The 15,997-nt window shown below is 43.3% G+C and overlaps 1 protein-coding gene across 3 annotated transcripts in view; it reads right to left on the bottom strand.

Moving 5' to 3' along the window:
- nkain2 (sodium/potassium transporting ATPase interacting 2) overlaps positions 1-15,365 on the bottom strand; it is a 60,428-nt gene extending 45,063 nt beyond the window's left edge. Inside the window, exon 1 of one of the 3 annotated variants that reach the window (XM_061754563.1) lies at positions 13,876-15,365. In XM_061754563.1, coding sequence (XP_061610547.1) covers positions 13,876-13,929 — 54 coding nt within the window. In that variant the 5' untranslated portion in view covers positions 13,930-15,365. The remainder of the gene's footprint in view (positions 1-13,875) is intronic. The other 2 variants (XM_061754562.1, XM_061754561.1) reach the window with 2 other exon arrangements.
- Positions 15,366-15,997: the final 632 nt, after the last annotated feature.

Raw genomic sequence — 15,997 nt, 5'->3', positions numbered from 1 at the left:
CCGTAATCACCCCCACATATGCATACTCACACGCTAACACAACTTCGACTGCTACACACACACACAGATGTAATCACGGGGAGTGCTGAGAGTGCAGAGCAGAGGTGCGCCACTTATAAATGTAACTTGTGTCCGTTAATCATAAAATCCTTTCGGCTGATTGGATGACTGACAGCGTGGGCATTAAGCATCATCTCCCTATATTTCAATCAATCCCTCCGTGCTGCAGATTGCCAAATGACCTTTCCATTCACACACTCAACGATTATCATTATTCAAGGGAGGGGATCCTTGCTTGCTCAGGTAGCGCGCTCGCAGTGTATTTTTCAATGCGCTGCCGCTAGTATTGAGTACCTTTCGAGTGGCTGCATGATTTTAACGTTATAATAATGATATAGCCGCAATCATGTTGATAGTACAAGTCGGGGTGACCCGATCCGATCTTTGAGATCTGAAATCGGCCCCGATGTCAACACGGATCGGACTGGATCGAAAATCTCGGATTTTACAAGCTCTCTTTTACAAGCGGTCCATTCCGAGCTCCGCTCCAGCACTTCTAGCCAGCAGCGCCCGGAAGGCGTGCCGTTGCCCACGTGATCACAACAACAGCTTGCTAAGATGCTACCGAAGTAGCAAGCAGTAAGAGTGAATGTTGCTTGCTTTACATCGTTTATTGACACTCGGGCTGAAGTGCACCGTACAACTAAACGCACGTAACAATTGAATTACACTTATTAAATGTTCAACTACATCACAGACTTTGTTTCTTTGTTTTTGTTCACAAAAACCGCTAGCTCACAGCTAACACATAATGAATGAAAAACACCACGGACAAGCTAACGAAGATTAGCATCAAACTGTTGCTGATTATTTTCTCTGTTTGAGTAATATCACTTGATCAAGACTTTACTAGCATTCAGTACTACAAAACCAGTAAAGTATGTATGCTAATTGCTGAAATCGGATCGGACTATATCGGTATCAGTTCGGAAGTGAAAAAGTTGAATCGGGCCATCCCTGAGTCGCCGTTTACTGCCACCGACAACACCGACACAGCAGTTGGTAGGAAGTGCGTGTCGCGGCGATGCGGCTAATGACAGATGGCATGAATAAAAATCACGGACGTTTAACTCAAAAAGCTCGTTTTGTCCACTTTTTGGTCAGATACCAATGTTTTTGTTGAAACCAGGTCATCGTCTACTGCTGATTACTGAAGAACGGAAAAAGCTGGAAAACGGGCCAAAACATGGGCTAACGTGTTTCACGGATGTTACTTTTAACAACATAATCAGGCAACTAAATTGTCCAGGATGTTAAATTTAACAGCCCCAACCGACTTCACAGCTAATTAAAGGCAATTTAAAAAGTTTTAAACACCTCCCCTATTATGTATTGCCACACTATGAAGCCACAAGTTTTCTATTACACAAAACTGTGACTGTATCCATATCTCACAGTAGCTGCTGCATTCATAAATACATGAGATTGGTGGATGTGATTACAGCGTCTGAGTGTGTTTGTTTGAAGATGGGGGGGGGGGGGGGAATACAAACCATTTTTTGTACGTGTGTGTATGAGAGTAGGAGATAAGAGTGCCGCCTAACCAGAGGGCAGGTGAGTGAAGCAATGACACTAAATCAATTCATACTAGAAGGAAGACGCAGGATGGGGAGGAGAGGTGAGAGGTCATGAGCGGGTAGGGGAGGATGACTACAAGTCGAGATGAAAGTGAGGCGTGCGTGGAGCTTTCTCTCTGCACAAAAACGCATGGCGAATATCTTCTCATCTTGTGCTTTGGGGGACTCCAACTAAAGGCTTCTTCTATGACGCCTTCAAGGACCGTCAACCGAAGATGAAGACCGGGCAGTGAATCTGGGCTTGTCACGTCGATTAGGAGGGAGAGAAATGCAAACGTGTTGCAAGACGTTTCGGCACCTCACACTCCAACAGAAAGATGTTCGATGCAGTTCATGGAGTGAACGGCGAACAACGGGGGGGGGGGGGAAAGAAGCAAAAAAGCCACACACCAGCCATGTGATGAGTCAGCATCGCTTGGTTGCATATGGCCTGGTACACGCATAAAGATAATTGAGCTGTTTTTGTCCCATTTTGGCCCCTTCCCGACCAAAGAGGACAAATGCCAGACTGCTTATAAGATTATTCAGTGGTCTGAGGTGTTACAAGTGAATTTGCCCCGATGTTTAAAAAAAAAAAAAAAAAAAAGTTTGTTTTCTTGCCTTTTTGGACAGAAACTAGTGTTTTTGGTCAAACCAACCCATGTTCTTCCTTCCGCTGATTACTGAAGAACTGAAAAAGGTAGGAAAAAAAAAACTTTTCTGGAGAAAGACGAGACTCTTTCTTTTGGTACGTTGAGCGCGGATACTGTATTGTATTCTGTGTCACTTGAAAGATGAGTCAAAATGTTCTAAAGCGGCTGGCGATACCGTCTACACTGCTTTGAAAACTACTGGCAGTGAATGAGTTAAGAAGTTAATGTCCATGTGTGAACAATAGCGTCTACGGACTGAGTTGATTGCAGTTGAGTATTTATTTTTTTTTACATTTTATTTTACTTGATGGGAAAAGGGAGGCTTTGCTTTGAGGCGGGTGTTAAAGTTTCTATTTGACGTTCAGCAAACATTTTTAGGCGAGTTAAGCCCGATCTTTCCTGAATAAATTAGCTACCATTTGAAGTCTGCAGTAGACACTGTATCTCTTTACTGATCGACTAGAAGACGCTTATCTGGGGCAAATCCACTAGACAGGACATACAGCAGAGAAACAGATATTAAAATAGGAGGATGATGTCCAGGCTGGGATGAAGGGATATTGGATTTTTGTCTTTCCTAAGACTTGTGACGATAAAAAGAAGATGCTCTTTCCCCAAGAAAACTTTGTGTTTATGATACAATCAAAGAACATGATTCTTCATTCTTTTGGACAATTCCCTTCGAAGCAAGAAAGGGAAGCCGTAGGAAACAAGCTGGCCCCGGTGCTTTACGATTAATTCCATGGGGGATGCTTTTTTGGGGCCTAGTTAAGACCATTTCCATTGCAGGCATTAAAGCACAAAGTTCCTGACGTTTAATAGCCGTCATTATAGTCCTAAATGTATTCATTTTAATTTGTCTGAGACGCTGTCTCATCGACTCCCTTGGATACAAAATGAATTGCATTAGTCATCTAGTTTTGATCACAAGAAGATGAGAAATTTATCCTAAGCATGTTAAAAAGAAAAATTCAGTGTTGGCAATTTAACACAAAAGCAAGCTGGACCATCTGTACTGAAATGGTGTTTTTTGTTTTTTTTTAAATAAATATTTTTTTTAAAAAGGCTCAGAAATGAGTACAGTGGGCGCGTAGAAATCCAACGGATTGCCAGTTGAACTACTGAATTCAATGTACGATTGAAAGCCCAACAAGAATCAAGAACCCTGACAAGATGCGATGAGACAAAGTGATCTTGTGGGCGGCTCCAGGTTTTATTTGATCAACGTGAACAGGGAATGCAAATCCCGTAAATAAAGCTTTAACCACAAACGCCATTGTTCGCTAATAATTTAAGTTCTTTTGGGACTAAGCGAAACATTACGTGTCCAGTAATTGATGATGGTTCCTGCAACTAATTTATTCTATTCACGTCATTTCTCATGGGCAAAGTTCAATGAATGGTTCGTGTTTGAATTCAGTATTTTAAGAAACAAGACTGAGATAGGCGCCAGCACACCAGTGACCTTAGTGAGGATTAGGCGGTTCAGAAAATGGATGGACTATTTGAGTAAACCATCAAAAGCACAACAACGGCGACGTCACACGCATTACTTGCCAACGGCCTGAAGCTCTCCTCCCGTTGCCTCCAGCAACCAGTTTCTTGTCATCTCAGTCAGTGTGAAAAGCCGTTTCTAGGCTGTATAATCTTGAATTAATGAAATGATAAATTCTTAAATTGTTCAAGAAGAGAAAGTTTCCTCACACTGCGGCGTGCTTTTCCTTCTCCTTACAGCTCTTTGGGTCACTGTGTAAATCTATCAGCCTCTGAGAAGAATGCAGTCTGTGGGCGAGGGACGATAAATCTTTAGTGAATATACATATTTAAAAAAATAAAAAATAAAAAACCCGGTCACGCTTCTTTCCGGACGACAAGATTTAAACTCCAACTTCAGTCTTGGCCTTATCTCGCCTTCTGGCGGCCGTCCACCGGTCCTTGGCAAGCAGCCAATCGTGTCCGAGTGGTTCAATATTTAAGTGTGACAATGACATGGTGGCGCTGTGCAAAAATTCACTTGATTCGTGACGTTCACCGTGACAATTTCGCCAATGATGTTTCAAAGTTACAAAAGGCGGGTCATGCTACACGAGAAGGCACACATTACCAGAGTACTTACCGTTTTTCCTCTGACTGTTTTATTTGTGTGACCTAGACATATTTTTTCCATACAAATATTTACCATAGTTTTGATATAACTAATATAGATGATGATAGACAACGATTCCGATTTACATTCAAATTTGGGTTACGTCATTGTTGTAGCAACAGGACTCAGCCGTGAGCCCCCAAAATCTTCCACCTTTTTCTGTGTCACTCTAAATACCGCTCGTTTCTTGCAGAAATGAAATGATCATATATACTGTACATCAAAATAACCCTTCAGTCCTATTCCACCGCTCCGAATCCCAGGTGAATTGGACTCAACGGCAACGCTTCCTTCACTGTACCTGCCTGTTATAACACACTCGCACGCCTACAGGATGAAGGTGGGGGGGGGGGGGGGGACAGACATCATTTTCACAGCTCCCTGAGCAGCTCAAACGGGCCTGAGAGAGACCCGAGCAGCCGGGGGGCAAAAAAAAAAAAAAAAACACAAAATGAAAGAGCTTTGGGACAGATTAAAGGTTGAGGTTGTGTCACAAGAAAACAAGTGGCAACAATAATGCACCTCAATTTGTGAGGGAAAGAAATGAAGGGAAAACATCCTTCATGTCCATGAGTGTGACAACACAGAATTCAAGTTTCGCAAAACTGTTTTTCTATGTGGGTGGGACACCAGTCATCTTAGTAGCCTATATTTACAGGTAGCGTACAGGTAGTGAGGCTTCACGTTGTCGTCGATCGCCATTACAACTCGGGCGCAGCTTTGATGGAATGACATCAAACAGGCTGTGCAGCCGGCGGAACCGCTGCATCGGCGCAGTGACGACGACAATAGCAACAATCTGCATCAACAGCATGAGTTCTCCAAACGAAAAGGGATGCGTTTCACCTGGAGGGGTAAACAACAACGCAGGACTGCCAACCACGTGCCAGTTTACTGTGATGTGAAAGCATTTTTATGCGTCTGTCTGTCTTTGTACGATGAATTAGACTTCCAACTTCCAGCAGATATCTCTGGGTCAGTCCGTGATATCGCTCGCTCTTTTTCAGGACAGAACCTTTGTTGCATGTTGGGGCTTTACTTTCCCACACACGGCTCCCCACCGCAGCACATCCATTTTGAAAGACGGGGTCAGGACTTGGGAATGTGGTACGGTGAGATTAAAATTGGCCACCGGCGTGCTCTGAAGAGACAAGCTGTCCAGTTCTTGGCGGCTGCAGCAGTCGAAGCCCTCAAAACCTGCTGATAACGGTTACTTTTAGGTATATAGAGTAAGGGGTTTCATTTTTATGGCAAAAATACCTTAAACAGTTGACTGCAATCACAGCCTCAGAGAATATAATAATAATAATCTTTTCCATGGCCAACCAAACATCTTAAAAGGGAAAATCATCTCGTTAGAGAACAACATAAGGCACAAAAATGATCCCAGGGGTACACCAAAATGCATGTTCTATCTTCTTTCTTTACATATGAGTATCTGATAGGACCCGGTTTTGTACCAGATACAAAGTTCAGGTTTTAGACCTGCTGTGATTGGCTGCTGGAGAGCAGACAGTATGTTTCCCAAACTATTGAGCAAGACACTACAACTCAATCTGCTTTAGTCAAGACTTTGGGGCACAGCCAAAATTCAACAATGTAGCAAGCAAGACTTCCCTGATCCAGAACATGAGATGAGGTACCATGAGGAGGGCTAAAGTATTCCGCCAACTGCACGCTCCATGTTAGCCTTTCTAAGTAGTCTGTGATCGATACGTGAAGGTTTGTGCTAGGCAGGCACCATCACCTCCTCCATGTTCAGCCACACACCCTGTCATAGGGAAGCATCAGTCAGCTCTCAAGGCTTTCCGCTAAACCCTTGGACGCATTCCAAGATAAGATACACTTTGCAACACGTTTTCCATTTCCCCCATTGGCCTAGTTCCAAATCTTAATGTATTGACTGGAAGTTGTAAAGAAAGAATAACGGGCAGTTTGGGTTTTGGATAGACTGGAGGTGGGCATGTGATGTTTTCTTAGTATAGCGTAAATATGACAAGCCTTTCATGAACAAGGCAGTGATTTTCCTGTCCTTACTTGCTATTGTAAAACACATTTTTAGTAGACTTGACACCGATCTGATCGGCCTGATCAAACGCGACCGGATACACTCGTTACCGCGGCCACGACAACAACAATCGATCGCGTCGTGTCGTGTGTATTATAAGAACAAAATGGGGGAAAACGTGTGCTGATGGTCACCGGTGCTCGGGAGAGGACTTTAATTCAAGGCTTCCTTGAGGTATGTTCATATACTTTTAATACGATACAGCTCGCAAGCAGGCAACAAAACATAATGTAGCCTAGCAAGCTAGTGCTAGCACTAACGGTTGTACCGGCGTTCTGTCGAATCATGCTCTAAAGTTTCGGTATGTGTGAAGTCATTTAATTACAATAATTAATTCTGTCACGTTGTAATGTTGGTTTGACCGGACTGATTAGAATACATGACCTGACAAGATATTTTTAAAGAAACTCAGTATACAGTAGGCAAGTATATACAGTAAATGAACAAGTCATTTAAATAGACACATTGCTCCATCTTGTGATCGGATCGGTTATCGTTTTGTTTTTTTTTTGTTTTTTTAAATCGCTGATCGGTTATCGGTGATCGGCCCCAAAAATCCTGATCGTGTAAAGCCTAATTTTTAGCGTGGCTGATAAATCACAGTATCGCCAAAAATGCAGACTATCTCAGTCTTACTCACTTTGTTATCCAAACCAGTACTGAATGTGTCACCGTTCAACCTGCTTATAAACACAGCACATTGTATTGTTGTAGTTCATCCCTACATTTGACACACATCAACAATAACCCATCAGTTTAAGAACCCCTATCAAAGATCAGTGCCGGGAACTAAGACAGGCAGAAGGGAATTAACGGCACAACAACAGGACATTTATCCAAACGATGAAACATTTCACAGCAGTGCAGTGCCACTGAAGTTGACCATAATTGTTTTGGGAGACTTGAGTCTGGGTAGACATGATGAATGCACCAGCAAATGTTTCCAATACAACCCATGTTTCCCGGAGCAGGTTTGATTGGCTTGTTGTGTTCTTTTCCTACAATCATTGTCGACTAAAAGGTTGTTGGGGCGGTTAAAGCTAATGGTCTTCATGAAGTCTCCCAAAAGGTCATGTAATATGAAAGTTCAATGGTAAAATGGAACTTTTCACATTACCTTGGCCCTTCATCTCTGATTAGAAAAACTGGAACTCATCCAAAATGGACACTCGATACTTTATTGATGCCATTGGAAATTTTGGATTAAAAGTCACAAAAACTTGAGAGGTTAAAGCGTCCTCAAACGTGACCTAAAGGGAAACTTCAGCAAATATCACAAGACTTAAGGTCAGAAAATATCAAAAGGATTAATGCCACAAGTTTACTTTTTTATTGCCTTTTGTCAATACCAGTGAAGGCAAAGAGGAGATAACTAAGACGACAACCGGTTCATTTTTCGCGGTCACACTGCATTGCAGATTTTTAAATGCCTGCATCTTCTACATAGACTAATGTTACTGCAGACTAATGTAGCAATAAGCGCAAGCCAGGAGGAAAGAGTGCTTGACAGAGAAAAAGTGTAATCTGTCTTCTACAAAGCAGAACTGGATTACAGAACACCTCATCTAATACCCAACACAATTACATATACATCATTAGCTAACTTAATATAGCTTACCGGCGCTAGTTATTGTGTAATGTCCCCACAAGTGGTCAAGGATAGACACATAAGCACATTCATACACTAGCTCCTACGCCCAGGGATTCTTTGCGTAGATGAGCTAACCTGAGCTAACAACTGCAAACGCTCTCATTAGCTAACCACCACATCGCTCAACAGTCCGAGCCCCGCCTTTTATATGGAGTTTTAAGGCCCCACGCATTCAAGGTCACATGGTGACCCCGAAGTGGACAAAAATAATACCTGCACCTCACCTGCTTCTTATGTGTTGGTATTGTGCAAAATCAATGTTATGCAATTAATTGAATGATCAATGTGATAATATATACGTGATATATATGATATATAACCCCCACGATAAATGAGAAAACTGTCAACTCTTTGTTGTCCAGTACAGTTGCAGTCAACCTTATAATTTCCCCCATTAAGTTCATCGATTATAGGCAAAATTTGAAGAAACAAAAGGATCGTCACTTCGTAGTGACCTTTACTACCTTTGACCGTAAAAACCCAAGTCAAAGTGGACCCAAATTGAAAAACGTCGCTCAAGGCCATCCTGAAATAATGCGTTCCTGAAAATGGGACGTACGGACGAACAACCCACAACAAAATGTCCATAGCTGCCGATGGCATGGAGGCATAAAAGGGCCAGAGACACACCGAGAGACAGAGAGGACATTTATAAAACCTCTGGCTACCTGAGGGCAAGATGGAGTGACAAATTGGACATTGCAAAAAAGACAGCGGGACAGAAAATCTTTATAGACTGAGAGCTGAGATTGTGTGGGGCTCTTGTGGAAAAGCTGCCTTGGACATAAAGGATTGCAAAGTCTTTTAATCTCACAGAGCCTTGCCAATAAGCGACGGGTCTGAAGATTATGTCTCTCTGCAAAGTATAGGATGTTGTTGACTTTCAACTCAAAACTTCACTTAAAGGGTCATTTAGCTCAAATGCCAAAAAACAACGGAAATGGAAGCCCAAGTGGATTCTGGACTTTTGACAAAATGTGCAGAGATGTTTATTTGCCAAGTATGTCTTAACCCAAGCAAGTTTACTTTATCCTTAAACAACAAACACCTTGCATCAAAGTGACTCCTCTTTTCACCCCAGAGGAAATAAAAGGATCGGTGGTTAAGCATTGACAGCTGTGGTCTTACGGCCGTGCAGCAAGCGCAAACTTGAACAGGCTTCGCCAGAGCCTTGTCAGCTTTGTCCAAAGTGTTAAGGCAGGTGTGTCTATAATAACTCAGGAAACCTAAGTAGGGAACAGTGCAGTAGCACAAATACAAATGAAGTCCTCCACTCAAATCGACAAGGTCCTCCAAATAAACACCTGGTAGGGGATCTTTGCTTTCCAACAGAATTTCCATCGTACAGAGGCGACAAAACAAGGAATTTGTACGCATGTCTAAAAAGTAGCGTACTTTATTATTAATCTATGCTAATGCAAAAGTTAAGTCACAACAGTAAATATTTGTATGAAAGAAAACCTCCTATGCCATAAAGAGAAAACAAATGAAAAACAGTTCGTAACAGTAATGTATATATAACAGTATGTCAGGACCATCCTAAACCGAGGACCCCCTGTACTCATTGCACTGGAAAGACAGTTCTCATCAGCAACTTTAAATGTGTTTCCGTACACCGATGCTTATTCCTGTATTGTATTGCAATCACCAGGCACAAGCGATGATTTACCATGTGCGTATTCATGGTAGTGCCTGCGAGTGGTAAATAATTCATTTTGTCTCTCAGTGGTGGAAATGTCGCAGGAATGTCTCGGACACACAAATACCAGCACGTCCACGCATTTCTGATTCGTCTTACGTTGCATTATATTCTCCTCCACAGATTTTAATCAATTGCACAAGCACACGGCACACTCTTGTGAACTCCCTCACCGCTGGATGCTCACCGTCTTTGTGACAGCAGCTGGTGGATGTCGTGTGGAGCCATTACAGCAATGAGGACCATGGCCACTGACACCCTGAGTGGAATAATATAGTCTGTGCACGTGTGTGTGTTTGCACATGCCTGCATGCGACATCTTCTGTGGTTCCTTTGCCATGCCGTATTTAGTTGGATCACGTTTTGCATGTCGACATCTGTTCCACCATCACAAAAAATATTAAAACTGTTGAATCAAAAGTAAGAAATAGCAGCAAGATAGTATCCCAAAAAAAAAAAAAAAAAGTTAGAAACCCAACTTAACAACTACGGTTACAGAAATGGTTGGTGAAGCAGCATTTGGCTTATTGCCCAAGGTTATTGTCGTGCGCTAAACTATGTTCCAAGTAACTGTAACCAATTAGGCATTACAGTAACAAAGCGGTCACCAACGATTTTATTTATAACTGTGATATTTTATGGTCACTATAATCTTGAAATAAATTGTTTATATTGAATCATGTCAACTACTCACTGGGAATTGTACTTGTAAAATTACTTTTTAAAACACCTACGATCTCAAGGATGATGTCTGTGTATCGTTACACTCCTTCATTAGACAAGTTGGGCGAGACCCTCTTCCATGCCAACCCATTGAAAAAAATACATGACTAATATATACGTTATTGGCAGCAAACGGTTGGATTCCAGCTGACGAATATAAATGTCCATGGCAATGATTTGAGTTCATGTAAAATACCAAAGCAATGCTCTGATGACCTTGAGCTAAACCTGTCCTTTTACCTTGCTAACTATCATACCTTTGGTTTCAGAAAAGATTATCAAAATGAGATTTGCTTCTTAGCAGCAACTAATCACTCACACTAACCGTTACGTCATCTTTTATGCAGCTGAGCGCAGGATTGTTGATGCCTGCTCGGCTACATCAAATATCTTAGCAATTACCCTCGCTAATGAAGCAGCGACTGCGAAGAGAGAGATGGGGAATCAGTTCCAGTACATATCATCATCGCAGTTGTTTCGTAACGTTACCTCTTGGGTGGAAGCGCTCGTAGTGAAATTCCCTCAAGAGGATCTCAATTAGTTCAAGAGGATCGCGGAAAGCGGGGGGTCTACACCACCAAGTGTTTTTTGGGGTGATTTTAGTGACGCCAGCGGGATTGCGCCTTATTAAACGCTTGCAACAAAGCTAAGGGCTAACTGTGGTGCCCGCAGTGTGTGAGTGTTTTTAAACTCGCAGCAACACTAATGGACTTATCAGCAGGTTTCGCTATTACAACAGTTAACAGAGCAAAACATGTTGTTGACGGCGGCATTGCATTAGTTCCACCGCATTAGACACAAATAAGCGTGCACCCCTCTTGCTACTTCACCTACAGTATCGCACAGCACGTCCGTTTACGGCAAAATGGCGTGTAAGTGACGGGCCGCTTTGCTACAAGACATGTTGACTGAAAGAAAACAAGCAGAGCATTGTCCTGTTTGTTTACAAGACAATCGCACGAAGGTTCAAACACATCTGTCTCGCCAAGAAAAATGTCAAGTCAAACGCTCAATGTCAAGTCTGAATGTGACCACTTTCTGGAAACATGACAGTCTTGTCGTACCAGAGTCAATAAATATCGTGGACAAGCAAAAACCGCTACTTTACACCACCACATCACTGTAGCGACCCTTTAGCCATGTTGCACTGAGCAGACAGGACACATAAGTTTCCAATTCTGTGGTCATCATGGCCTTGCAAAAGCAGAAAAATCTAGACACACTCTTTTAAGACTTTCGTTTGGCTTACGTCTCAAAATTAGCCAATGCTTAGATAGTTGACAGAAAATTCTTTGAAACTGTAACCTTTATTGGTCCATCTGAACAAAACAAAACAACATTATAGGGTTGTAGTGCAGCTCTAGCGACGTACTTTTCTATTTCTATGATTCTAGGAATGGGAAATGTCAATGCTATTACGTTTAGGGTTTTATACATGGGGTCCTTAGTTCAGGAAGGAGTTCCGGTAGCGACATAACGTTTGTATGCCATAATGTTGTAAAGTCGTAATGCTGCGTAGCCTATCGCTAACCTATGCTAACGCAGTAGTAAAGCCATAATTATAGGAAATATTTGTAAGAAAAACACTTCTCGGCCAGACATATAAATCAAATGAAAAACAATAAGTACGTCGGTAACCGAGTGTGCCTTCATGTGTCGCTAGTTCTTACTAGTTTGTTCCTTTGCAACCTCGAAACCCACAAAATACTTACTGTATGCGAGCTTTTGATGAGTTACACTGCAATATTTGTACAAAATCCTAATCAGATTCTCAAGACAATGGGATTTCTGTTAGTCACTATATGACACTTTAGAGCTTGTGACCTAAGAATGTTACTTCACGCACGCTTGATTTCCATGCATTTAAATAACTTAAAAAGTCCCCATTCCGATGCACATTAAGCCTCCAGTTTCCACACGAGGGTTATCCTGTCTCATATCACTCCAAATCTGGGATTACAATCTTTCGTTTAGGCTTCACCTTGATCTTGAGGTTTTTCCCAGACTACCCTGAAGCATAAATTCAAAGGCACCTCTGCTTTCTCTGATGTGATACTTCAAAACCTTTGATACTGCATTATAAAAGTCAGACATACCCTGCGAGTTAAGTTAGTTTCAAGGCTGATGTGAAAGTTCGGTCGCCAGCGACAGAGAAACTCTGAGGCCACAGGTCATGGTCGCTCCCCAAAGCGACTGGACAGATAAAATCATGCTAGGTCACGCTTTGATGTTAGCGTTTGTGTTAGCATTCCAAGTCCACAGACGGCTGAAAAATCTTCTTGCAGTCGTTTTTGATCGTCGACAACAGTTTCAAACTAGAAACTAGCTAACAGTTAGGCTACCTTCTTCCATTTCTCCTTTGACTACTACTCTTTCTTCCTATTGGCACCATACTGCCTCTCACAGGTCGATCTCGTTACTACAACAGACCTCTGGTTTCGGGAAGGAGATTGGCCGTTGTCTAATGAGATAAATGTGTGGTGTGCTGCTCATCTTGAGCAGTAAAAACACATATGGCAATTTTTGATAATCAGTAAAAAAAAAAAAAAAAAATATATATATATATATATATATATATATATATATATATATATATATGTACGTGTTTTCCCCTCTTGAGGTGGAAGAGCTACCTCCCAAATGTGAGCATGTCAATCATTAGCTCTGACTTGTGCAGAGTAAATTTGAAACAAGACTGATAAATGGTAGGGCGTACACTCAGCTTTAAAGTGGGCAATTCAGCACCCAGTTGTGTTTCTAAAATACCATAATGGAGCAAAAACAGAGAGAGGCTATCTCGAAAATGTAATAAAGCCTTTCAAATCCATTGCGTCGTGACATTTCTGCGAGAGGGTTATAATCGACGAGGTTTCTTTCTTCGTACAAGCGGACGAGATGGCTGGTGTTCTCCAACATCCCCTCACGTTTGCACACAAACTCACCTCGCCACTGCCGACGCAGATGGTGACGGGAGACAAGACGACAAACGGACAACGGCGGCAGTGGGCTTCTGTGACGGAACATCACATCTAATCTCGTGTTTATCACTGAATCACATCCATCCATCCATCCATCCATTCCTCACATTTGCGCAGATTTATCAGCACATTCCTTAAACCGCATCTCCCCCTTATTTCTCGCCTATTAACCTCCGGGACGTGACCTCCCAGTCACATACCCATCCACAGCCCCGTCTTTAGCCGTGACAAACTACTGCCTGCTTGCCTCTTGACAAGATTTCAGAAAACCTTTTGTCTCCGCATTGATCCGAGCGGTCCGGGGCCCCTTTTGAGGGATCGATAGTAATCATAACACTTACCAGCTGCATGCCACAGATGAAGGCCAAGGTGCACCTGCCGCTGCAGCACCCCATGGCGTCCTCCGCACCCTGTCTCGTCCCGGATCTCTGTTAATTGGCGATTCCTCCTTCCTCGGGGCTCTCGGGCCAAGTCGAGGTGCTCACCGCCGGGCCTCGGGGGCTGGGGAGGGAGTGGGACCCTGGAGCTCGGGTGGAAAGATGGTTCAGGTAGCAATAAAAGGTACTGGTCTACTCTAGGAAAGCACTTCAGGAACGTGGCTTTTTTTTGGGGTGGGAGGGACCATTAATTCACATCATAAGTAAAACGGATAGAAGGTTTACATAAATAAAACTTAGGTCCCGGAGACAATAATCATCATGGGGGGAAAAATATAGTACAGTCATAAAAATGTTCTCCAGTTCAATCAACAATAATAATCTGGATAATAATTCCACTTAGTTCAAACCCGGAAATGTCTAATATGTATCAAAAGGTGGTCCAAAGTGTCCCCTCACAGGAAGTGCGGACGCGAGGAGAAAACGTCCTGCGCGGTCGTCGGCCCAAAAGGAGACCAGCGACGAAGCCGAATCGCGGCCACTTCACGTCCTCCTCCCCCGGCTGCCGCGTCTCCTCGTCGCCGGGGTCATGTCGCCTTCAGCTCCGCCGCACAGGTGCTTCTCCTGCGGAGCCGCCGCGGCGGATACGTCCGTCCGGACCGGAGCGCTCGGTGGCGGCGACGCTTCAGTGAGACTCCATTGAGGTGTTATTTGAAGCGGAACAAATGCCCCGAAATGAGGGCTCGCCTTGACGGGCAGACAATGGGGACCAAGATGGACAAACACAGCCGTGAGGAGGAGAGGAGCGTCTCGCGCCCGCCGTCTGTCAGGCCAGACAGCGTGCAGGGACGTGGCGCTTCCGACGGGACCTTTCAAAGTAAGAGCGTGCTAAGGCTGCAGTATGATTTCGTTGGTGACTTGAGGGCTATTTTGAAAGCTATCATCGGAATTGTCACGTTTGCCCGACACGATCTGTTTACGGCTGCACTCATTTCACGACATTCAAAATGAACTTTGTGTTGTTGGTATGCAAATAGTTGGGTTTCCGGAGTGTCTGTTTACCCACCAAGTGCAAAAAGAAACAGCCAGTTAAATTGAATTCGGAGGTTTGTCTCTCAATATATACTTGCTTGAAGACATTTGCTGAAAACCTGGAGACTGAGAACTATAAAACTCAATTGTGGAGATACTTTGTTTGCGGTGTGGCTAAAACAGGGCCCAGCATGAGTTGCCCCTGCCCCTGACATAACAATATGAGCTCCTCCGTTCACATCAGGCCTAATTGTGCTGTGCAGTTCGCCTCGTCGTCGGCTGTGAGTGCGCGCAACTCACGGGAAAAAGGTGGAAGAGCGAGATTTTTTTAAAACGTGATAGCCAGCGTGTGGACAAGGGCTTCGTCTTAGCGGGGCCGCTTTAGAGCGCCTCGTCGTCACGTTGTTTTATCCACTTAAATCGATCGGGCCGCACTGCACGCATTTTTTCCGCATGTCAGGTTAACAATCCAGCCAGAATAGGGATCGACCCCTCGACTGCAAAACATGCAAAACAACTAACTACACAAAAGTACTAGTTTCTTAAAAGGTTAGATAAAAAAGTATAAAGACACAAAATATGATATGTATCGTATTATATCATGGATATACAGGGCCACTACCACTCAAAAAGACTTCATGTCAAACCTTGCTTTAAACATGGACTAATTAACTCAAAAGTACATTTTCCATGTTACATATCCATGTTAATGCAAAATATCTGTTTTAGGGCAGGAGCACCACGATGAAGAGCCATAACTGAGACACCACGGGCAATAAATAAGTGCGTGCTTGAGCTTTCAAGTGCGATATTTGGTTTTATTTTGAAGGCAAACGCGCTGGCTCCTTTTCCTACTGGGGTCTGGCTTGAAGTGGCTGATGTTCCGCTCAGCAGGGCTCTTTTCATTCCCCGCGTTGGGATTTTTGGCCGTGTTCGGTGCGCAGCTGCCCCAGGACGCGGCCTTCAACCATCCTAATCAACATACGACGGCCCCATCAGCAGGGAGCCCTCTCTTTGACTTTTCGCCATCGTAATTTCTCCTAATTCCTCATTC

The sequence above is a fragment of the Phyllopteryx taeniolatus genome, chromosome 18, assembly GCF_024500385.1.
Source record: "Phyllopteryx taeniolatus isolate TA_2022b chromosome 18, UOR_Ptae_1.2, whole genome shotgun sequence".
Classification (NCBI taxonomy): domain Eukaryota; kingdom Metazoa; phylum Chordata; class Actinopteri; order Syngnathiformes; family Syngnathidae; genus Phyllopteryx; species Phyllopteryx taeniolatus.
The sequence above is the reverse complement of the archived record's forward strand: the minus strand, read 5'-3'. Positions and strand labels throughout refer to the sequence as shown.